Source organism: Coregonus lavaretus (assembly GCF_964263955.1).
Source record: "Coregonus lavaretus genome assembly, chromosome: 21".
Taxonomy (NCBI): domain Eukaryota; kingdom Metazoa; phylum Chordata; class Actinopteri; order Salmoniformes; family Salmonidae; genus Coregonus; species Coregonus lavaretus.
The window spans coordinates 1,392,120-1,417,355 of NC_140008.1; the positions used below are offsets into that span (position 1 = coordinate 1,392,120).

The window sequence follows — 25,236 nt, forward strand, 5'->3', positions numbered from 1 at the left end:
TACGGGCTCGTTCACTGTGGGTCACGTGGAACCAATGTTTACGGAAGCTGCATCAAGCGAAGTTCGTAGCGGCTAAAGTTGGGCGATATTTAGCGTCTTCTCTGCAATCAGCATGCTCCCAATTACGTCTTGAAGTTGTTTTTGTAGTGATCGTTTTCCAGCTAACATGCAGGCGGAATCACCCGTAACTTCTCCGAAATTTGATTTGTTAGATTCGTGTGGTAAATTCCGTGTGCTGGTTGGTGTCACGGGTAGTGTGGCAGCTCTCAAAGTGCCTCTATTGGTCTCCCAACTTCTAGAGTTACCCGGGGTAAGTAGATAGCTATCTAACTGGGATTTATTTTCCGCTAGCTATAGTTGGATTCCTGAGTCGGCGTTACTCAAACAAGTCAAAGTATGGTGTCAAACGTTGCTTCTGTGACCTGCACATGCATGATTGTACCGCTGGAGGACGATGTTCACCTTGTATCAAACCAAACCAATATGCTGTATTGTCAAGAGGGGTTATCATGCAACTAACAGAAACTGACGGGGAAATTCTCCCCAAAATAGTTATTTACATATCCTAGAGGTGTATTCACGACGTTACACTTCTAATATCAGGTCAGCATTAACCTGTTATTTAGATAATAAACACTTCTAATATCAGGTCATATCTGCATTAACCTAATGTAGCAGGTTAACACTACAACATCCGATTTTCAGCAGAAAAGGAAGCTAGGTTGAATTAGCTGTATCCCCGAAAACCTATTATTTAGACAGGCCTAGATAATAATAATAATAATAATAATAATAATAATCCAAAGCGACTTACAGTCATGTGTGCATACATTTTTACGTATGGGTGGTCCCGGGGATCGAACCCACTACCCTGGCGTTACAAGCGCCATGGTCTACCAATTGAGCTACAGAGGACCACAATTGAGCTACATAGGCGTAGATAATCAACACTTCTAATAGCAGGTCATATCTGTTTTAACCTGTTATTTAGACAGGCCTAGCTAAATTATCAAACCGTTACCGGCACACTCAATTCCTCTGAAGATCTATTCGTTAGTCATATAGGTGGCTTACCTAGAAGAATATCAGAATATCCAATTATGGACATTTGTAGAGGCACAAATAGAGGTAGATCACAAATAAGGTTCGGACATCAGCCATAAAAAAACGAATCCTCTTATCTAAACTGTAACCCTGCAATATAATTAATAATTCATCTATTTGTTCAACCTTTCATGTGATGGTTCTATTTTTGGGAGTGCCAACTGTACAAGACAAAGCAAAAGTCAATCCGCTACCTAAGAATAGTAAAGCCCCCTTTACTGGCTCAAAAAGCCCACCAATCAGCCTGTTACCAACCCTTAGTAAACTATTGAAAAAAATTGTGTTTGACCAGATACAATGCTATTTTACAGTAAACAAATTGACAACAGACTTTCAGCACGCTTATAGGGAAGGACATTCAACAAGCACAGCACTTACACAAATGACTGATGATTGGCTGAGAGAAATTGATGATTAAAAGATTGTGGGGGCTATTGTGTTAGACTTCAGTGCGGCTTTTGACATTATCGATGCAGGAACTAATGGGGATCTATAATAAACCCCAGGAAGAGTAGCTGCTGCCTTGGCAGGAACTAATGGGGATCCATAATAAACCCCAGGAAGAGTAGCTGCTGCCTTGGCAGGAACTAATGGGGATCCATAATAAACCCCAGGAAGAGTAGCTGCTGCCTTGGCAGGAACTAATGGGGATCCATAATAAACCCCAGGAAGAGTAGCTGCTGCCTTGGCAGGAACTAATGGGGATCCATAATAAACCCCAGGAAGAGTAGCTGCTGCCTTGGCAGGAACTAATGGGGATCCATAATAAATACAAATAGGCCTACATTCATTTATGCGCAATCTCACCTTTTATTTAGAAAGTTAATCATTTTTGATTATGCTGCTTTGTTTGAACCTCTCTGCTCTTGAGTAATGTATGATAGAATAGAACCCTTCCATAGGTCATAGAGGCTAGGGGTTGATCCTAGGGTATAGGGGTTAGGGGTTGATCCTAGGGGATAGGGGTTAGGGGTTGATCCTAGGGGATAGGGGTTAGGGGTTGATCCTAGGGGATAGGGGTTAGGGGTTGATCCTAGGGGATAGGGGTTAGGGGTTGATCCTAGGGTATAGGGGTTAGGGGTTGATCCTAGGGGATAGGGGTTAGGGGTTGATCCTAGGGGATAGGGGTTAGGGGTTGATCCTAGGGGATAGGGGTTAGGGGTTGATCCTAGGGGATAGGTGGTAGGGGATTTGGGGTTGAGAGGAAAGCACTTTTAAAGAACAACTGGCGGAATGAGATCGATATCCATCCAGGATACCTGGGCCAGGTCAATTAGGAAGGCCTGCTCGCTAAAGTGTTTTAGGGAGCGTTTGACAGTGATGAGGTGTGGTCGTTTGACCGCGGACCCGTTACGGACGCAGGCAATAAGGCAGTGATCGCTGAGATCCTGGTTGAAGACAGCAGAGGTGTATTTAGAGGGTAAGTTAGTCAGGATGATATTTATGAGGGTGCCCATGTTTACGGATTTAGGGTTGTACCTGGTAGGTTCCTTGATAATTTGTGTGAGATTGAGGGCATCTAGTTTAGATTGTAGGATGGGGGTGTTAAGCATATCCCAATTTAGGTCACCAAGCAGTACGAACTCTGAGGATAGATGGGGGGCAATCAATTCACATATGGTGTCCAGGGCACAACTGGGGGCTGAGGGGGGTCGGTAGCAAGCGGCAACAGTGAGAGACTTATTTCTGGAAAGGTGGATTTTTAGAAGTAGAAGCTCAAACTGTTTGGGCACAGACCTGGATAGTATGATAGAGCTCTGCAGGCTATCTCTATAGTAGATTGAACTCTGCCCCCTTTGGCAGTTCTATCTAGCCAGAAAATGTTGTAGTTGGGGATGGAAATGTCTGTCCTAAGCCAGGATTCAGACACTGCTAGAACATCAGGGTTGGCGGAGTGTGCTAATGCAGTGAATAACTCAAACTTAGGAAGGAGGCTTCTGATGTTAACATGCAAAAAGCCAAGGCTTTTACGGTTACAGAAGTCAACAAACGATAGCGCCTGGTTGATCCTAGGGTATAGGGGTTAGGGGTTGATCCTAGGGGATAGGTGGTAGGGGCTAGGGGTTGATCCTAGGGGATAGGTGGTAGGGGTTAGGGGTTGATCCTAGGGGAGAGGTGGTAGGGGTTAGGGGTTGATCCTAGGGGATAGGGGTTAGGGGTTGATCCTAGGGGATAGGTGGTAGGGGCTAGGGGTTGATCCTAGGGGATAGGTGGTAGGGGTTAGGGGTTGATCCTAGGGGATAGGTGGTAGGGGCTAGGGGTTGATCCTAGGGGATAGGGGTTAGGGGTTGATCCTAGGGGATAGGTGGTAGGGGCTAGGGGTTGATCCTAGGAGAGAGGTGGTAGGGGTTAGGGGTTGATCCTAGGGTATAGGGGTTAGGGGTTGATCCTAGGGGATAGGGGTTAGGGGTTGATCCTAGGGGATAGGTGGTAGGGGCTAGGGGTTGATCCTAGGGGATAGGTGGTAGGGGTTAGGGGTTGATCCTAGGGGATAGGGGTTAGGGGCTAGGGGTTGATCTTAGGGGATAGAGGCTAGGGGTTGATCTTAGGGGATAGAGGCTAGGGGTTAGGGGTTGATCCTAGGGGATAGAGGCTAGGGGTTAGGGGTTGATCCTAGGGGATAGAGGCTAGGGGTCAGGGGTTGATCCTAGGGGATAGAGGCTAGGGGCTAGGGGTCAGGGGTTGATCCTAGGGTATAGGGGTTAGGGGTTGATCCTAGGGGATAGGTGGTAGGGGTTAGGGGTTGATCCTAGGGGATAGGTGGTAGGGGCTAGGGGTTGATCCTAGGGGATAGGGGTTAGGGGTTGATCCTAGGGGAGAGGTGGTAGGGGTTAGGGGTTGATCCTAGGGGAGAGGTGGTAGGGGCTAGGGGTTGATCCTAGGGGCGAGGTGGTAGGGGTTAGGGGTTGATCCTAAGGAATAGAGGCTAGGGGTTGATCCTAGGGTATAGATGGTAGGGGCTAGGGGTTGATCCTAGGGGATAGGTGGTAGGGGCTAGGGGTTGATCCTAGGGTATAGATGGTAGGGGCTAGGGGTTGATCCTAGGGGATAGGTGGTAGGGGCTAGGGGTTGAAACTAGGGGTTGATCCTAGGGACTAGGGGTTGATTCTAGGGGAGAGATGGTAGGGGCTAGGGGTTGATCCTAGGGGATAGGTGGTAGGGGTTAGGGGTTGATTCTAGGGGAGAGATGGTAGGGGCTAGGGGTTGATCTTAGGGGACAGGTGGTAGGGGTTAGGGGTTGATCCTAGGGGATAGGTGGTAGGGGCTAGCAGTTGATCCTAGGGGAGAGGTGGTATGGGCTAGGGGTTGATCCTAGGGGATAGGTGGTAGGTGTTAGGGGTTGATCCTAGGGGAGAGGTGGTATGGGCTAGGGGTTGATCCTAGGGGCGAGGTGGTAGGGGCTAGGGGTTGATCCTAGGGGTTGATCCTAGGGGTTGATCCTAGGGGCTAAGGGTTGATCCTAGGGTATAGGTGGTAGGGGCTAGGGGTTGATCCTAGGGGCTAGGGGTTGATCCTAGGGGCGAGGTGGTAGGGGCTAGGGGTTGATCCTAGGGGTTGATCCTAGGGGTTAGGGGTTGATCCTAGGGGTTGATCCTAGGGGCTAAGGGTTGATCCTAGGGTATAGGTGGTAGGGGCTAGGGGTTGATCCTAGGGGTTGATCCTAGGGGTTAGGGGTTGATCCTACGGGTTGATCCTAGGGGTTAAGGGTTGGTTTGTGTTTCAAGGTTGGAATAACACCCTTATTGTCCTCTCCCCTCTGCAGGTGGATGTGCGTGTTGTCACTACAGAACACGCCAAGCACTTCTACAACCCTGCTGAGGTGGCTGTCAGCGTCTACAGCGACGCAAATGAGTGGGAGGTTGGTTATCAAACACAGCTCCTGTCTAGAGAAGATAGAGCTTAGGTCAAATTGACGTCAGAAGTTGCATTTTAGCTAACCCTAACCCTTTTCCTAACCTTAACCTAATTACCCTAACCTGCTGCGTAAGTTCTCCTAACCTGCCGCGTAAATTCTCCTAACCTGCTATGAAAAGTCAATTCTGACCATAAGCAGTATACCATCTAGTGAAGACCTCAAACACAGGGTTTAGTCATGTAGAGTTGTAATTGACTTCTAGTTGACTGGGAGGCAGGTAGCCTAGCGGTTAAAGGGTAGCCTAGCGGTTAAAGGGTAGCCTAGCGGTTAAAGGGTAGCCTAGCGGTTAAAGCATTGGGCCAGTAACCAAAGGCAGGTAGCCTAGCGGTTAAAGGGTAGCCTAGCGGTTAAAGCCTAGCGGTTAAAGGGTAGCCTAGCGGTTAAAGGGTAGCCTAGCGGTTAAAGGGTAGCCTAGCGGTTAAAGGGTAGCCTAGCGGTTAAAGGGTAGCCTAGCGGTTAAAGGGTAGCCTAGCGGTTAAAGCATTGGGTCAGTAACCAAAGGCAGGTAGCCTAGCGGTTAAAGCATTGGGTCAGTAACCAAAGGCAGGTAGCCTAGCGGTTAAAGCATTGGGTCAGTAACCAAAGGCAGGTAGCCTAGCGGTTAAAGCATTGGACCAGTAACCAAAGGCAGGTAGCCTAGCGGTTAAAGGGTAGCCTAGCGGTTAAAGCATTGGGTCAGTAACCAAATGCAGGTAGCCTAGCGGTTAAAGCATTGGACCAGTAACCAAAGGCAGGTAGCCTAGCGGTTAAAGCATTGGACCAGTAACCAAAGGCAGGTAGCCTAGCGGTTAAAGCATTGGACCAGTAACCAAAGGCAGGTAGCCTAGCGGTTAAAGCATTGGACCAGTAACCAAAGGCAGGTAGCCTAGCGGTTAAAGGGTAGCCTAGCGGTTAAAGCATTGGGTCAGTAACCAAATGCAGGTAGCCTAGCGGTTAAAGCATTGGACCAGTAACCAAAGGCAGGTAGCCTAGCGGTTAAAGCATTGGGTCAGTAACCAAAGGCAGGTAGCCTAGCGGTTAAAGCATTGGGCCAGTAACCAAAGGCAGGTAGCCTAGCGGTTAAAGCATTGGGTCAGTAACCAAAGGCAGGTAGCCTAGCGGTTAAAGCATTGGGCCAGTAACCAAAGGCAGGTAGCCTAGCGGTTAAAGCATTGGGCCAGTAACCAAAGGCAGGTAGCCTAGCGGTTAAAGGGTAGCCTAGCGGTTAAAGGGTAGCCTAGCGGTTAAAGCATTGGGTCAGTAACCAAAGGCAGGTAGCCTAGCGGTTAAAGCATTGGGTCAGTAACCAAAGGCAGGTAGCCTAGCGGTTAAAGCATTGGACCAGTAACCAAAGGCAGGTAGCCTAGCGGTTAAAGGGTAGCCTAGCGGTTAAAGCATTGGGTCAGTAACCAAAGGCAGGTAGCCTAGCGGTTAAAGCATTGGACCAGTAACCAAAGGCAGGTAGCCTAGCGGTTAAAGCATTGGGTCAGTAACCAAAGGCAGGTAGCCTAGCGGTTAAAGCATTGGACCAGTAACCAAAGGCAGGTAGCCTAGCGGTTAAAGCATTGGGTCAGTAACCAAAGGCAGGTAGCCTAGCGGTTAAAGGGTAGCCTAGCGGTTAAAGGGTAGCCTAGCGGTTAAAGCATTGGGCCAGTAACCAAAGGCAGGTAGCCTAGCGGTTAAAGCATTGGGTCAGTAACCAAAGGCAGGTAGCCTAGCGGTTAAAGGGTAGCCTAGCGGTTAAAGCATTGGACCAGTAACCAAAGGCAGGTAGCCTAGCGGTTAAAGGGTAGCCTAGCGGTTAAAGCATTGGACCAGTAACCAAAGGCAGGTAGCCTAGCGGTTAAAGGGTAGCCTAGCGGTTAAAGGGTAGCCTAGCGGTTAAAGCATTGGGTCAGTAACCAAATGCAGGTAGCCTAGCGGTTAAAGCATTGGGTCAGTAACCAAATACCTGAGCCGACAAGGTGAAAAATCTGTCGATGTGCCCTTGAGCAAGGCACTTAACCCAAATTGCTCCAGGGGTGACGTACTACTGTGGCTGACCCTGTAAAACAACACATTTCACTTCACCTATCCGGTATATGAGACAATAAAATATATATACTGTATTTTTTACTGGTCTTATATTTCTAAATCTAATTGCGGTAAAAACACCGTTTGGAAATCAAATGTCTACTGCTGAAAAGAGAAGACGAATCTGTCTGTAGTTAGGCTACCAAAATAATTTCTCAACTCATCATATTGAGCGACTAGCGGAGCGCATCTGCCATCCCCGGTAAGTGCACATATTCCTTTCTGCAATGTGTATTTATCCTCTTGCAGATGTCAGAAAGCCCTGGTTCCAGTCTCACATCAAGGTAAAGTGTTGACTGGACTCTATTGGACCCCAGTGGGGTTGGGAGGTACGACTCAGTGGGGTGGGGAGGCAGGACTCAGTGGGGTGGGGAGGCAGGACTCAGTGGGGTGGGGAGGCAGGACTCAGTGGGGTTGGGAGGCAGGACTCAGTGGGGAGGGGAGGCAGGACTCAGTGGGGTTGGGAGGGGAGGCAGGACTCAGTGGGGTTGGGAGGGAGGACTCAGTGGGGTGGGGAGGCAGGACTCAGTGGGGTGGGGTTGGGAGGCAGGACTCAGTGGGGTGGGGAGGCAGGACTCAGTGGGGTGGGGAGGCAGGACTCAGTGGGGTTGGGAGGCAGGACTCAGTGGGGTGGGGAGGCAGGACTCAGTGGGGTTGGGAGGCAGGACTCAGTGGGGTGGGGAGGCAGGACTCAGTGGGGTGGGGTTGGGAGGCAGGACTCAGTGGGGTTGGGAGGCAGGACTCAGTGGGGTGGGGAGGGGAGGCAGGACTCAGTGGGGTGGGGAGGCAGGACTCAGTGGGGTGGGGAGGCAGGACTCAGTGGGGTGGGGAGGGGAGGCAGGACTCAGTGGGGTGGGGAGGCAGGACTCAGTGGGGTGGGGAGGGGAGGCAGGACTCAGTGGGGTGGGGAGGCAGGACTCAGTGGGGTTTGGGAGGCAGGACTCAGTGGGGTTGGGAGGGGAGGCAGGACTCAGTGGGGTTGGGAGGCAGGACTCAGTGGGGTGGGAGGCAGGACTCAGTGGGGTTGGGAGGCAGGACTCAGTGGGGAGGGGAGGCAGGACTCAGTGGGGTTGGGAGGCAGGACTCAGTGGGGTTGGGAGGCAGGACTCAGTGGGGTGGGGAGGCAGGACTCAGTGGGGTGGGGAGGCAGGACTCAGTGGGGAGGGGAGGCAGGACTCAGTGGGGTTGGGAGGCAGGACTCAGTGGGGTTGGGAGGCAGGACTCAGTGGGGTTGGGAGGGGAGGCAGGACTCAGTGGGGTGGGGTTGGGAGGCAGGACTCAGTGGGGTGGGGAGGCAGGACTCAGTGGGGTTGGGAGGCAGGACTCAGTGGGGTTGGGAGGCAGGACTCAGTGGGGTTGGGAGGCAGGACTCAGTGGGGTTGGGAGGCAGGACTCAGTGGGGTGGGGTTGGGAGGCAGGACTCAGTGGGGTGGGGAGGCAGGACTCAGTGGGGTGGTGTGGGGAGGCAGGACTCAGTGGGGTTGGGAGGCAGGACTCAGTGGGGTTGGGAGGCAGGACTCAGTGGGGTGGGGAGGCAGGACTCAGTGGGGTTGGGAGGCAGGACTCAGTGGGGTGGGGAGGCAGGACTCAGTGGGGTGGGGAGGCAGGACTCAGTGGGGTGGGGAGGCAGGACTCAGTGGGGTGGGGAGGGGAGGCAGGACTCAGTGGGGTGGGGAGGCAGGACTCAGTGGGGTGGGGAGGGGAGGCAGGACTCAGTGGGGTTGGGAGGCAGGACTCAGTGGGGTTGGGAGGCAGGACTCAGTGGGGTTGGGAGGCAGGACTCAGTGGGGTTGGGAGGCAGGACTCAGTGGGGTTGGGAGGCAGGACTCAGTGGGGTTGGGAGGCAGGACTCAGTGGGGTTGGGAGGCAGGACTCAGTGGGGTGGGGAGGCAGGACTCAGTGGGGTGGGGAGGCAGGACTCAGTGGGGTGGGGAGGCAGGACTCAGTGGGGTTGGGAGGCAGGACTCAGTGGGGTTGGGAGGCAGGACTCAGTGGGGTTGGGAGGCAGGACTCAGTGGGGTTGGGAGGCAGGACTCAGTGGGGTTGGGAGGCAGGACTCAGTGGGGAGGGGAGGCAGGACTCAGTGGGGTTGGGAGGCAGGACTCAGTGGGGTTGGGAGGCAGGACTCAGTGGGGTGGGGAGGCAGGACTCAGTGGGGTGGGGAGGCAGGACTCAGTGGGGTGGGGAGGCAGGACTCAGTGGGGTGGGGAGGCAGGACTCAGTGGGGTTGGGAGGCAGGACTCAGTGGGGTTGGGAGGCAGGACTCAGTGGGGTGGGGTTGGGAGGCAGGACTCAGTGGGGTGGGGAGGCAGGACTCAGTGGGGTGGGGAGGCAGGACTCAGTGGGGTTGGGAGGCAGGACTCAGTGGGGTGGGGTTGGGAGGCAGGACTCAGTGGGGTGGGGAGGCAGGACTCAGTGGGGTGGGGTTGGGAGGCAGGACTCAGTGGGGTTGGGAGGTAGGACTCAGTGGGTCCAAGGATAAGCCAGACTTGTGGAGGTCTACAATTTTCTTTCTGAGGTCTTGGCTGATTTCTTTGGATTTCCCTATGATGTCAAGCAAAGAGGCACTGAGTTTGAAGGTAGCCCTTGAAATACATCCACAGGTACACCTCCAATTGACTCAAATGATGTCAATTAGCCTATCAGAAGCTTCTAAAGCCATGACATCATTTTCTGGAATTTTCTAACCTGTTTAAAGGCACAGTGAATTATAAGTGAAATAATCTGTCTGTAAACAATTGTTAGAAAAATTACTTGTGTCATGCACAAAGTAGATGTCCTAACCGACTTGCCAAAACTATAGTTTGTCAACAAGACATTTGTGGAGTGGTTGAAAAAGTTTATGTATCCTTCCGACTTCAACTGTAAATGTGATAATGTTGTGAATACTGTTCCTCTTTCTTAGCTGTGGACCCAGCGTTCTGACCCTGTGCTGCACATAGAGCTGAGACGTTGGGCTGACCTCCTCGTTATAGCCCCTCTGGACGCTAACACACTGGGGAAGATCGCCAGCGGCATCTGTGACAACTTACTGGTGAGATCCTGTACTGGTAGACTGACAGGGCACGGTTAGGAATCCAAATAACTAGACAGACGGCCTGTCAACAGGGCATGGTTCCTCCATAACTAGACAGACTGCCTGTCAACAGGGCATGGTTAGGATCCTCCATAACTAGACAGACTGCCTGTCAACAGGACATGGTTAGGATCCTCCATAACTAGACAGACTGCCTGTCAACAGGGCATGGTTCCTCCATAACTAGACAGACTGCCTGTCAACAGGGCATGGTTAGGATCCTCCATAACTAGACAGACTGCCTGTCAACAGGGCATGGTTAGGATCCTCCATAACTAGACAGACTGCCTGTCAACAGGGCATGGTTAGGATCCTCCATAACTAGACAGACTGCCTGTCAACAGGGCATGGTTAGGATCCTCCATAACTAGACAGACTGCCTGTCAACAGGGCATGGTTCCTCCATAACTAGACAGACTGCCTGTCAACAGGGCATGGTTAGGATCCTCCATAACTAGACAGACTGCCTGTCAACAGGACATGGTTCCTCCATAACTAGACAGACTGCCTGTCAACAGGGCATGGTTAGGATCCTCCATAACTAGACAGACTGCCTGTCAACAGGGCATGGTTAGGATCCTCCATAACTAGACAGACTGCCTGTCAACAGGGCATGGTTCCTCCATAACTAGACAGACTGCCTGTCAACAGGGCATGGTTAGGATCCTCCATAACTAGACAGACTGCCTGTCAACAGGGCATGGTTAGGATCCTCCATAACTAGACAGACTGCCTGTCAACAGGGCATGGTTAGGATCCTCCATAACTAGACAGACGGCCTGTCAACAGGGCATGGTTAGGATCCTCCATAACTAGACAGACTGCCTGTCAACAGGGCATGGTTAGGATCCTCCATAACTAGACAGACTGCCTGTCAACAGGGCATGGTTAGGATCCTCCATAACTAGACAGACTGCCTGTCAACAGGGCATGGTTCCTCCATAACTAGACAGACTGCCTGTCAACAGGGCATGGTCCTCCATAACTAGACAGACTGCCTGTCAACAGGGCATGGTTAGGATCCTCCATAACTAGACAGACTGCCTGTCAACAGGGCATGGTCCTCCATAACTAGACAGACTGCCTGTCAACAGGGCATGGTTAGGATCCTCCATAACTAGACAGACTGCCTGTCAACAGGGCATGGTTAGGATCCTCCATAACTAGACAGACTGCCTGTCAACAGGGCATGGTTCCTCCATAACTAGACAGACTGCCTGTCAACAGGGCATGGTCCTCCATAACTAGACAGACTGCCTGTCAACAGGGAATGGTTAGGATCCTCCATAACTAGACAGACTGCCTGTCAACAGGGCATGGTTAGGATCCTCCATAACTAGACAGACTGCCTGTCAACAGGGCATGGTTAGGATCCTCCATAACTAGACAGACTGCCTGTCAACAGGGCATGGTTAGGATCCTCCATAACTAGACAGACTGCCTGTCAACAGGGCATGGTTCCTCCATAACTAGACAGACTGCCTGTCAACAGGGCATGGTTCCTCCATAACTAGACAGACTGCCTGTCAACAGGGCATGGTTAGGATCCTCCATAACTAGACAGACTGCCTGTCAACAGGGCATGGTTCCTCCATAACTAGACAGCCTGCCTGTCAACAGGGCATGGTTAGGATCCTCCATAACTAGACAGACTGCCTGTAAACAGGGCATGGTTAGGATCCTCCATAACTAGACAGACTGCCTGTCAACAGGGCATGGTTAGGATCCTCCATAACTAGACAGACTGCCTGTCAACAGGGCATGGTTAGGATCCTCCATAACTAGACAGACTGCCTGTCAACAGGGCATGGTCCTCCATAACTAGACAGACTGCCTGTCAACAGGGCATGGTTAGGATCCTCCATAACTAGACAGACTGCCTGTCAACAGGGCATGGTTAGGATCCTCCATAACTAGACAGACTGCCTGTCAACAGGGCATGGTTAGGATCCTCCATAACTAGACAGACTGCCTGTCAACAGGGCATGGTTAGGATCCTCCATAACTAGACAGACTGCCTGTCAACAGGGCATGGTTAGGATCCTCCATAACTAGACAGACTGCCTGTCAACAGGGCATGGTTCCTCCATAACTAGACAGACTGCCTGTCAACAGGGCATGGTTAGGATCCTCCATAACTAGACAGACTGCCTGTCAACAGGGCATGGTTAGGATCCTCCATAACTAGACAGACTGCCTGTCAACAGGGCATGGTTCCTCCATAACTAGACAGACTGCCTGTCAACAGGGCATGGTCCTCCATAACTAGACAGACTGCCTGTCAACAGGGCATGGTTAGGATCCTCCATAACTAGACAGACTGCCTGTCAACAGGGCATGGTTCCTCCATAACTAGACAGACTGCCTGTCAACAGGGCATGGTTAGGATCCTCCATAACTAGACAGACTGCCTGTCAACAGGGCATGGTTAGGATCCTCCATAACTAGACAGACTGCCTGTCAACAGGGCATGGTTAGGATCCTCCATAACTAGACAGACTGCCTGTCAACAGGGCATGGTCCTCCATAACTAGACAGACTGCCTGTCAACAGGACATGGTTAGGATCCTCCATAACTAGACAGACTGCCTGTCAACAGGGCATGGTTCCTCCATAACTAGACTGACTGCCTGTCAACAGGACATGGTTAGGATCCTCCATAACTAGACAGACTGCCTGTCAACAGGGCATGGTTAGGGTCCTCCATAACTAGACAGACTGCCTGTCAACAGGGCATGGTTAGGATCCTCCATAACTAGACAGACTGCCTGTCAACAGGGCATGGTTAGGATCCTCCATAACTAGACAGACTGCCTGTCAACAGGGCATGGTTAGGATCCTCCATAACTAGACAGACTGCCTGTCAACAGGGCATGGTTAGGATCCTCCATAACTAGACAGACTGCCTGTCAACAGGGCATGGTTCCTCCATAACTAGACAGACTGCCTGTCAACAGGGCATGGTTAGGATCCTCCATAACTAGACAGACTGCCTGTCAACAGGGCATGGTTAGGATCCTCCATAACTAGACAGACTGCCTGTCAACAGGGCATGGTTAGGATCCTCCATAACTAGACAGACGGCCTGTCAACAGGGCATGGTTAGGATCCTCCATAACTAGACAGACTGCCTGTCAACAGGGCATGGTTAGGATCCTCCATAACTAGACAGACTGCCTGTCAACAGGGCATGGTCCTCCATAACTAGACAGACTGCCTGTCAACAGGGCATGGTTAGGATCCTCCATAACTAGACAGACTGCCTGTCAACAGGGCATGGTTAGGATCCTCCATAACTAGACAGACTGCCTGTCAACAGGGCATGGTTAAGATCCTCCATAACTAGACAAACTGCCTGTCAACAGGGCATGGTTCCTCCATAACTAGACAGCCTGCCTGTCAACAGGGCATGGTTAGGATCCTCCATAACTAGACAGACTGCCTGTAAACAGGGCATGGTTAGGATCCTCCATAACTAGACAGACTGCCTGTCAACAGGGCATGGTTAGGATCCTCCATAACTAGACAGACTGCCTGTCAACAGGGCATGGTTAGGATCCTCCATAACTAGACAAACTGCCTGTCAACAGGGCATGGTTAGGATCCTCCATAACTAGACAGACTGCCTGTCAACAGGGCATGGTTCCTCCATAACTAGACAGACTGCCTGTCAACAGGGCATGGTTCCTCCATAACTAGACAGACGGCCTGTCAACAGGGCATGGTTAGGATCCTCCATAACTAGACAGACTGCCTGTCAACAGGGCATGGTTAGGATCCTCCATAACTAGACAGACTGCCTGTCAACAGGGCATGGTTAGGATCCTCCATAACTAGACAGACTGCCTGTCAACAGGGCATGGTTAGGATCCTCCATAACTAGACAGACTGCCTGTCAACAGGGCATGGTTAGGATCCTCCATAACTAGACAGACTGCCTGTCAACAGGGCATGGTTAGGATCCTCCATAACTAGACAGACTGCCTGTCAACAGGGCATGGTTAGGATCCTCCATAACTAGACAGACTGCCTGTCAACAGGGCATGGTTCCTCCATAACTAGACAGACTGCCTGTCAACAGGGCATGGTTAGGATCCTCCATAACTAGACAGACTGCCTGTCAACAGGACATGGTTCCTCCATAACTAGACAGACTGCCTGTCAACAGGGCATGGTTAGGATCCTCCATAACTAGACAGACTGCCTGTCAACAGGGCATGGTTAGGATCCTCCATAACTAGACAGACTGCCTGTCAACAGGACATGGTTAGGATCCTCCATAACTAGACAGACGGCCTGTCAACAGGGCATGGTTAGGATCCTCCATAACTAGACAGACTGCCTGTCAACAGGGCATGGTTAGGATCCTCCATAACTAGACAGACTGCCTGTCAACAGGGCATGGTTAGGATCCTCCATAACTAGACAGACTGCCTGTCAACAGGGCATGGTCCTCCATAACTAGACAGACTGCCTGTCAACAGGGCATGGTTCCTCCATAACTAGACAGACTGCCTGTCAACAGGGCATGGTTAGGATCCTCCATAACTAGACAGACTGCCTGTCAACAGGGCATGGTTAGGATCCTCCATAACTAGACAGACTGCCTGTCAACAGGGCATGGTTAGGATCCTCCATAACTAGACAGACTGCCTGTCAACAGGGCATGGTTAGGATCCTCCATAACTAGACAGACTGCCTGTCAACAGGGCATGGTTAGGATCCTCCATAACTAGACAGACTGCCTGTCAACAGGGCATGGTTCCTCCATAACTAGACAGACTGCCTGTCAACAGGGCATGGTTAGGATCCTCCATAACTAGACAGACTGCCTGTCAACAGGGCATGGTTAGGATCCTCCATAACTAGACAGACTGCCTGTCAACAGGGCATGGTTAGGATCCTCCATAACTAGACAGACTGCCTGTCAACAGGGCATGGTTAGGATCCTCCATAACTAGACAGACTGCCTGTCAACAGGACATGGTTCCTCCATAACTAGACAGACTGCCTGTCAACAGGGCATGGTTAGGATCCTCCATAACTAGACAGACTGCCTGTCAACAGGGCATGGTTAGGATCCTCCATAACTAGACAGACTGCCTGTCAACAGGGCATGGTTAGGATCCTCCATAACTAGACAGACTGCCTGTCAACAGGGCATGGTTAGGATCCTCCATAACTAGACAGACTGCCTGTCAACAGGGCATGGTTCCTCCATAACTAGACAGACTGCCTGTCAACAGGGCATGGTTAGGATCCTCCATAACTAGACAGACTGCCTGTCAACAGGACATGGTTCCTCCATAACTAGACAGACTGCCTGTCAACAGGGCATGGTTAGGATCCTCCATAACTAGACAGACTGCCTGTCAACAGGGCATGGTTAGGATCCTCCATAACTAGACAGACTGCCTGTCAACAGGGCATGGTTAGGATCCTCCATAACTAGACAGACTGCCTGTCAACAGGACATGGTTCCTCCATAACTAGACAGACTGCCTGTCAACAGGGCATGGTTAGGATCCTCCATAACTAGACAGACTGCCTGTCAACAGGGCATGGTTAGGATCCTCCATAACTAGACAGACTGCCTGTCAACAGGGCATGGTTAGGATCCTCCATAACTAGACAGACTGCCTGTCAACAGGGCATGGTTAGGATCCTCCATAACTAGACAGACTGCCTGTCAACAGGGCATGGTTAGGATCCTCCATAACTAGACAGACTGCCTGTCAACAGGGCATGGTTAGGATCCTCCATAACTAGACAGACTGCCTGTCAACAGGGCATGGTTCCTCCATAACTAGACAGACTGCCTGTCAACAGGGCATGGTTCCTCCATAACTAGACAGACTGCCTGTCAACAGGGCATGGTTCCTCCATAACTAGACAGACTGCCTGTCAACAGGACATGGTTAGGATCCTCCATAACTAGACAGACGGCCTGTCAACAGGGCATGGTTAGGATCCTCCATAACTAGACAGACTGCCTGTCAACAGGGCATGGTTAGGATCCTCCATAACTAGACAGACTGCCTGTCAACAGGGCATGGTTAGGATCCTCCATAACTAGACAGACTGCCTGTCAACAGGGCATGGTTAGGATCCTCCATAACTAGACAGACTGCCTGTCAACAGGGCATGGTTAGGATCCTCCATAACTAGACAGACTGCCTGTCAACAGGGCATGGTTAGGATCCTCCATAACTAGACAGACTGCCTGTCAACAGGGCATGGTTAGGATCCTCCATAACTAGACAGACTGCCTGTCAACAGGGCATGGTTAGGATCCTCCATAACTAGACAGACTGCCTGTCAACAGGGCATGGTTAGGATCCTCCATAACTAGACAGACTGCCTGTCAACAGGGCATGGTTAGGATCCTCCATAACTAGACAGACTGCCTGTCAACAGGGCATGGTTAGGATCCTCCATAACTAGACAGACTGCCTGTCAACAGGGCATGGTTAGGATCCTCCATAACTAGACAGACTGCCTGTCAACAGGGCATGGTTAGGATCCTCCATAACTAGACAGACTGCCTGTCAACAGGACATGGTTCCTCCATAACTAGACAGACTGCCTGTCAACAGGGCATGGTTAGGATCCTCCATAACTAGACAGACTGCCTGTCAACAGGGCATGGTTAGGATCCTCCATAACTAGACAGACTGCCTGTCAACAGGGCATGGTTAGGATCCTCCATAACTAGACAGACTGCCTGTCAACAGGGCATGGTTAGGATCCTCCATAACTAGACAGACCGCCTGTCAACAGGGCATGGTTAGGATCCTCCATAACTAGACAGACTGCCTGTCAACAGGACATGGTTAGGATCCTGCTACTCTAATGCGTTTTGAGGAGACGAGGCGAGAGGAAAGACCAATGAGGAAAGAGATCTAGATCATGCTGACTAATCATGTCTTCCCTGTCCTTGTCAGACGGGTCGTCCTCTCTACTGTCCTGCTATGAACAGTACTATGTGGTGTCACCGCATTAGGCCACTCTACTCTCATATACTATATTCTACTGTACTCTCATATACTCCATTCTACATTTGTACATGTAGGTAGGGTAAAGAGACTATGCATAGATAATAAACAGCGAGTAGCAGCAGTGTTAAAACAAAGGGGGGGAGGGGGAGGGGTGGGGGGGGTCAATGTAAATAGTCAGGGTAGCCATTTGATTAATTGTTCAGCAGTCTTATGGCTTGGGGGTAGAAGCTGTTAAGGAGCCTTTTGGACCTAGACTTGGCGCTCCGGTACCGCTTGCCGTGCGGTAGCAGAGAGAACAGTCTATGACTTGGGTGACTGGAGTCTTTGACAATTTTTTGGGCCTTCCTCTGACACCGCCTGGTATAGAGGTCCTGGATGGCAGGAAGCTTGGCCCCAGTGATGTACTGGGCCGTATGCACTACCCTTTGTAGCATCTTATGGTCGGATGCTGAGCAGATGCCATACCAGGCAGTGATGCAACCAGTCAGGGTGCTCTCGATGGTGCAGATGGTGCAGCTGTAGAACTTTATGAGGATCTGGGGACCCATCCCAAATCTTTTCAGTCTCCTGAGGGGAAAAAGGCATTGTCATGGCCTCTTAACGACTGTCTTGGTGTCTTTGGACCATGATAGTTTGTTCGTGATGTGGACACCAAGGAACTTGAAACTCTCGACCCGCTCCACTACAGCCCCGTTGATGTGAATAGGGGCATGTTCAACCCTCCATTTCCTGCTGTCCACGATCATCTCCTTTGTCTTGCTGACGTTGAGGGAGAGGTTGTTGTCATGGCACCACACTGCCAGGTCTCTGACCTCCTCCCTATAGGCAGTCTCATCGTCATCAGTAAACTTGATGATGGTGTTGGAGTCGTGCTTGGCCACGCAGTTGTGGGTGAACAGGGAGTACAGGAGGGGACTAAGCATGCACCCCTGAGGGGCCCTGTGTTGAGGATCAGCGTGGCAGATGTGTTGTTACCTACCCTTACCACCTGGGGGCGGCCCGTCAGGAAGTCCAGGATCCAGTTGCAGAGGGAGGTGTTTAGTCCCAGGGTCCTTAGCTTAGTGATGAGCTTTGAGGGCACTATGGTGTTGAACGCTGAGCTGTAGTCAATGAATAGCATTCTCACGTAGGTGTTCCTCTTTTCCAGGTGGGAAAGGGCAGTGTGGAGTGCGATTGAGCAATGCGTCATCTGTGGATCTGTTGGGGCGGTATGCAAATTGCAGTGGGTCTAGGGTTTCCAGGATGATGGTGTTGATGTGAGCCATGACCAGCCTTTCAAAGCCCTTCATGGCTACCGACGTGAGTGCTACGGGGCGGTACTCATTTAGGCAGGTTACCTTCACTTCCTTGGGAACAGGGACTATGGTGGTCTCCTTGAAACATGTTGGTATTACAGACTCGGTCAGGGAGAGGTTGAAAATGTCAGTGAAGATTCTTGCCAGCATGCTCTGAGTACACATCCTGGTAATTCGTCTGGCCTCGCGGCCTTGTGAATGTTGACCTGTTTAAAGGTCTTGCTCACATCGGCTACGGAGAGCGTTATCACACAGTCGTCTGGAACAGCTGGTGCTCTCATGCATGCTTCAGTGTTGCTTGCTTCGAAGCAAGCATAAAAGGCATTTAGCTCCTCTGGTAGGCTTGCGTCACTAGGAAGCTCTTAACTGGGTTTCCCTTTGTAGTCTGTAATAGTTTTCAAGCCCTGCCACATCCGACGAGCGTCAGAGCCGGTGTAGTAGGATTCAGTCTTTGTCCTGTATTGACGCTTTGCCCATCTTGCCGAGGCACGGAAAACCCAGCCAACTGTATGTTATCCGTGTCGTCGTTCAGCCACATCTCGGTGAAACATAAGATATAACAATGTTTTATGTCCTGTTGGTAGGATAGTCTCGAGCGGAGATCATCCAGTTTATTCTCCAGTGATTGCACGTTGGCCATTAGAACGGATGGTAGAGGCGGGTTACCCACTTGCCGAAGAATTCTCACAAGGCGGGTTATACATCCTGGTCTCCTCCCCCTGTATTTCCTTATTTTCTTCATGTGAATGACGGGGATTTGGACCTGGTCTCGGAAAAGGAGTATATCCTTCGCGTCGGACTCATAAAAAAAAAAATTGTCCTCAGTTCGAGGTGAGTAATTGCTGTTCTGATATTCAGAAGCTCTTTTCGGTCATAAGAGACTGTAGCAGCAACATTATGTACAAAATACGTTTCAAACAATGTGAAAAAACACACAAAATAGCACAGTTGGTTAGGAGCCCGTAAAACGGCAGCCATCCCCTCCGGCGCCATATCCAACCATTTCTATATTTTACTTTACTCTCCTATACTCTATTCTACTGTACTATCCTCAATTTTGCTCTACTATACTCTACTATACTCTAATGTACTCTACTATACTATATTGTACTCTACTATACTATATTGTACTCTACTGTACTATACTATACTATATTGTACTCTACTGTACTATACTATACTATATTGTACTCTACTATACTCTAATGTACTCTACTATACTATATTGTACTCTACTATACTATATTGTACTCTACTGTACTATACTATACTATATTGTACTCTACTGTACTATACTATACTATATTGTACTCTACTATACTCTATTGTACTCTACTATACTCCATTGTACTCTACTATACTCTATTGCACTCTACTATACTCTACTGTACTCTAGCGTAATGTCCTCTACTCCTTGTCAGACGTGTGTGGTGCGGGCCTGGGACACCAGCCGTCCTCTGCTCTTCTGTCCGGCGATGAACACTGCTATGTGGCATCACCCCATCACCTCCCGCCAGGTGGACAGCCTTAAACAGTTTGGCTACGTTGAGATCCCCTGTATCGCCAAGAAACTGGTCTGTGGAGACCAAGGTCTGTGGTGATATTTCATGACGTGTGGAGAAAAGTCTTTACAATAGGAATGTTTTAGATTGATGAATGAAACTTGTGTTAGTCGTTCATCACTGCTAAATAAAAACTGATCAAACTATTTAATTATATCTGGATAATGTAACTATATTCTGTATATTTTTCCCCTTTCTACCTCTTATCTGTTTTATTGTGGTTTTAGACATTGTTGAGTAACTTGTGGAGTGTGACTTTACAGGTAAAGGGGCCATGGCAGAGGTGTCAACGATAGTAGATGTTGTGAAACAGTTCATCCAGAGAGCGGCTGAGTCTCCTCTGGACATAGAGGAGCAGGCCAGGGGCTGTGAATAATAATGAGCCACAGATGACCAAGAATCTGCAGATAGACCCCTAGACCCACGTGGAGATCTGAGAGGATGTGATTGGAAGGTGAAACTTCCACCTAGCCTATCAGAGGGTGGCTCATTACCATAATCACCTGTCAAATCTTCTCAAATCTCCCTCAACAAGTGCGTAGGGTCTAGGGGGTCCATTTGGGATGAAGATTGCTGCAGTTATTTCTGATGTAATCATTTGAATGAAATGAACTGATTTATTGCATTGGAGCCAAATGTTAAAAAGAGATGGAGTTTGTAATAAATGTTTGTATTTTATTTTGTCAAGGAATTTTTTGTGTCGGATATTCTTGCTGACTTGGATTAGCAGCAACGGCTGCTGTGTGAGTGTTATGTCATGTTTCTTAGTGTTATGTCGTGTTTCTTAGTGTTATGTCATGTTTCTTAGTGTTATGTCGTGTTTTGTTATGTCATGTTTCTTAGTAAGGTCCCATGGTGACTCTTGCAATAGGTTATGGATGTGATTCTGATCTGGACTCTTCGCTGGCCACTCCAGAAAAGTCCAGCGTTTATTCTTGAACCATTCCGGGGTGCTTTTTGATGTGTGTTTGGGGTCGTTGTCCTGCTGGAAGACCCACAACCTTGAATATAGATCCAGTTTTTGGACACTGGGTTGAACATTGGACTCCATAACACCTGATCATCTGCTGATTTCATAATGTCTTGCAGATGTTTGTATTTATTATGGATCCCCATTAGTTCCTGCCAAGGCAGCAGCTACTCTTCCTGGGGTTTATTATGGATCCCCATTAGTTCCTGCCAAGGCAGCAGCTACTCTTCCTGGGGTTTATTAAGGATCCCCATTAGCTGTTTTCCAAGGCAGCAGCTACTCTTCCTGGGGTTTATTATGGATCCCCATTAGTTCCTGCCAAGGCAGCAGCTACTCTTCCTGGGGTTTATTATGGATCCCCATTAGTTCCTGCCAAGGCAGCAGCTACTCTTCCTGGGGTTTATTATGGATCCCCATTAGTTCCTGCCAAGGCAGCAGCTACTCTTCCTGGGGTTTATTATGGATCCCCATTAGTTCCTGCCAAGGCAGCAGCTACTCTTCCTGGGGTTTATTATGGATCCCCATTAGTTCCTGCCAAGGCAGCAGCTACTCTTCCTTGGGTTTATTATGGATCCCCATTAGTTCCTGCCAAGGCAGCAGCTACTCTTCCTGGGGTTTATTATGGATCCCCATTAGTTCCTGCCAAGGCAGCAGCTACTCTTCCTGGGGTTTATTATGGATCCCCATTAGTTCCTGCCAAGGCAGCAGCTACTCTTCCTTGGGTTTATTATGGATCCCCATTAGTTCCTGCCAAGGCAGCAGCTACTCTTCCTGGGGTTTATTATGGATCCCCATTAGTTCCTGCCAAGGCAGCAGCTACTCTTCCTGGGGTTTATTATGGATCCCCATTAGTTCCTGCCAAGGCAGCAGCTACTCTTCCTGGGGTTTATTATGGATCCCCATTAGTTCCTGCCAAGGCAGCAGCTACTCTTCCTGGGGTTTATTATGGATCCCCATTAGTTCCTGCCAAGGCAGCAGCTACTCTTCCTGGGGTTTATTATGGATCCCCATTAGTTCCTGCCAAGGCAGCAGCTACTCTTCCTTGGGTTTATTATAGATTCCCCATTAGTTCCTGCCAAGGCAGCAGCTACTCTTCCTGGGGTTTATTATGGATCCTCATTAGTTCCTGCCAAGGCAGCAGCTACTCTTCCTGGGGTTTATTATGGATCCCCATTAGTTCCTGCCAAGGCAGCAGCTACTCTTCCTGGGGTTTATTAAGGATCCCCATTAGTTCCTGCCAAGGCAGCAGCTACTCTTCCTGGGGTTTATTATGGATCCCCATTAGTTCCTGCCAGGGCAGCAGCTACTCTTCCTGGGGTTTATTATGGATCCCCATTAGTTCCTGCCAAGGCAGCAGCTACTCTTCCTGGGGTTTATTATGGATCCCCATTAGTTCCTGCCAAGGCAGCAGCTACTCTTCCTGGGGTTTATTATGGATCCCCATTAGTTCCTGCCAGGGCAGCAGCTACTCTTCCTGGGGTTTATTATGGATCCCCATTAGTTCCTGCCAAGGCAGCAGCTACTCTTCCTGGGGTTTATTATGGATCCCCATTAGTTCCTGCCAATGCAGCAGCTACTCTTCCTGGGGTTTATTATGGATCCCCATTAGTTCCTGCCAAGGCAGCAGCTACTCTTCCTGGGGTTTATTATGGATCCCCATTAGTTCCTGCCAAGGCAGCAGCTGCTCTTCCTGGGGTTTATTATGGATCCCCATTAGTTCCTGCCTAGGCAGCAGCTACTCTTCCTGGGGTTTATTATGGATCCCCATTAGTTCCTGCCAAGGCAGCAGCTGCTCTTCCTGGGGTTTATTATGGATCCCCATTAGTTCCTGCCAAGGCAGCAGCTACTCTTCCTGGGGTTTATTATGGATCCCCATTAGTTCCTGCCAAGGCAGCAGCTACTCTTCCTGGGGTTTATTATGGATCCCCATTAGTTCCTGCCAAGGCAGCAGCTACTCTTCCTGTGGTTTATTATGGATCCCCATTAGTTCCTGCCAAGGCAGCAGCTACTCTTCCTGGGGTTTATTATGGATCCCCATTAGTTCCTGCCAAGGCAGCAGCTACTCTTCCTGGGGTTTATTATGGATCCCCATTAGTTCCTGCCAAGGCAGCAGCTACTCTTCCTGAGGTTTATTATGGATCCCCATTAGTTCCTGCCAAGGCAGCAGCTACTCTTCCTGGGGTTTATTATGGATCCCCATTAGTTCCTGCCAAGGCAGCAGCTACTCTTCCTGGGGTTTATTATGGATCCCCATTAGTTCCTGCCAAGGCAGCAGCTACTCTTCCTGGGGTTTATTATGGATCCCCATTAGTTCCTGCCAAGGCAGCAGCTACTCTTCCTGGGGTTTATTATGGATCCCCATTAGTTCCTGCCAAGGCAGCAGCTACTCTTCCTGGGGTTTATTATGGATCCCCATTAGTTCCTGCCAAGGCAGCAGCTACTCTTCCTGAGGTTTATTATGGATCCCCATTAGTTCCTGCCAAGGCAGCAGCTACTCTTCCTGGGGTTTATTATGGATCCCCATTAGTTCCTGCCAAGGCAGCAGCTACTCTTCCTGGGGTTTATTATGGATCCCCATTAGTTCCTGCCAAGGCAGCAGCTACTCTTCCTGGGGTTTATTATGGATCCCCATTAGTTCCTGCCAAGGCAGCAGCTACTCTTCCTGGGGTTTATTAAATCAAATCAAATCAAATGTATTGGTCACATGGTTAGCAGATGTTATTGCGAGAGCAGCGAAATGCTTGTGCTTCTAGTTCCGACAGTGCAGCAATATCTAGCAAGTAATATCTAACAGTTCCACAACAAATATCTAATACACACAAATCTAACTAAAGGAATGGAATAAGAATATATAAATATATGGATGAGCAATGTCATTATCAGAGCGGCATAGGCTAAGATGCAATAGATAGTGTAGAATACAGTATATACATATAAGATGGGTAATGCAAGATATGTTAACATTATTCGGGTGGTAGTTGACTTTGATTATCTTTTTGGCCTTCCTGTGACATCGGGTGCTGTAGGTGTCCTGGAGGGCAGGTAGTTTGCCCCCGGTGATGCGCGGTGCAGACCGCACTACCCTCTGGAGAGCCCTGCGGTTGCGGGCGGTGCAGTCGCCGTACCAGGCGGTGATACAGCCCGGCAGGATGCTCTCAATTGTCTGTAAAAGTTTGTGAGGTTTTAAGGTGATAAGCCACACTGTGTTATCCTCAAAGCGGGCAAAGAACTTGTTTAGCTTGTCTGGCAGCAAGACGTCTGTGTCCACGACGTGGCTGGTTTTCCTATTATAGTCTGTGATTGTCTGTAAACCCTGCCACATACATCTCGGGTCTGAGCCGTTGAATTGCGACTCCACTTTGTCTCGATATTGATGTTTTGCCAGTTTAATTGCCTTGCGGAGTGAGTAGCTACACTGTTTGTATTCTGCCATATTCCCAGTCACATTGCCATGGTTAAATGCGGTGGTTGGTGCTTTCAGTTTTTCGCGAATGCTGCCATCTATCCATGGTTTCTGGTTAGGGTAGGTTTTAATAGTCACAGTCGGTACAACATCTCCTATACACTTCCTAATAAACCCACTCACCGAATCTGCGTATACGTCTATATTATTCTCAGAGGCTACCCGGAACATATCCCAGTCCGCGTGATCAAAACAATCTTGAAGCGTGGATTCCGATTGGTCCGACCAGCGTTGAATAGTCCTTAGCACGGGTGCTTCCTGTATGAGTTTCTGCCTATAGGAAGGGAGGAGCAAAATGGAGTCGTGGTCAGATTTGCCGAATGGAGGGCGGGGGAGTGTAGTGTCGAGTCAATGTTGCTAATTATGCTGTAACAAAGGAGTCCGCTTATACTGAGCTTTGATCATACGTTTTATTCATATCACAAGATTTCAGCATAAGTTTACAGATGTCATGATCACCCGGAGAGCAGTGTTTTCCAAATTACAATGTCCGCTCTAATGTTCTTCGTTTAAACCCAGTACTTATAATATTCTCCAAAATATGGGTGGCTCCCTCTACTGTCCAATCCCCTGTCTACAACACACACTCCCTGTCTGTTCTATGGGGCGTCACCCTAAAACGACTCCCTCTGAAACTAAATAAACATCCTCTCAGGTTCCACTTAAAACCTTAGCAAAGTCATAATTCTTAATACACTACAGGAGGGCCTTGTAGGCATCGTGGAAGTTAGTGTAACAATGGTCCAGTGTTTTTCCATCTTGAGTGCTACAGTCAATATGCTGATAGAATTTAGGTAGCC

General features: G+C 49.7%; 1 protein-coding gene across 1 annotated transcript; it reads left to right on the top strand.

Moving 5' to 3' along the window:
- The first annotated feature begins 18 nt into the window (after positions 1-18).
- On the top strand, positions 19-20,681 carry ppcdc (phosphopantothenoylcysteine decarboxylase). The gene is made up of 5 exons (XM_084186030.1): positions 19-310; positions 4,868-4,963; positions 9,978-10,106; positions 19,863-20,031; positions 20,267-20,681. Exons 1-5 carry the CDS (start codon positions 167-169, stop codon positions 20,377-20,379), a joined length of 651 nt encoding a protein of 216 aa, XP_084042156.1. The 5' UTR covers positions 19-166; the 3' UTR covers positions 20,380-20,681.
- The last annotated feature ends 4,555 nt before the right edge of the window (positions 20,682-25,236 follow it).

Excerpts from the sequence above, each read along its gene's own strand:
- ppcdc (XM_084186030.1), top strand. The coding sequence starts at position 167 with ATGCAGGCGGAATCACCCGTAACTTCTCCGAAATTTGATTTGTTAGAT. Across the intron at positions 311-4,867 it reads AACTTCTAGAGTTACCCGGG|GTGGATGTGCGTGTTGTCAC; the intron begins GTAAGTAGATAG and ends TCCCCTCTGCAG. Across the intron at positions 4,964-9,977 it reads GCGACGCAAATGAGTGGGAG|CTGTGGACCCAGCGTTCTGA; the intron begins GTTGGTTATCAA and ends CCTCTTTCTTAG.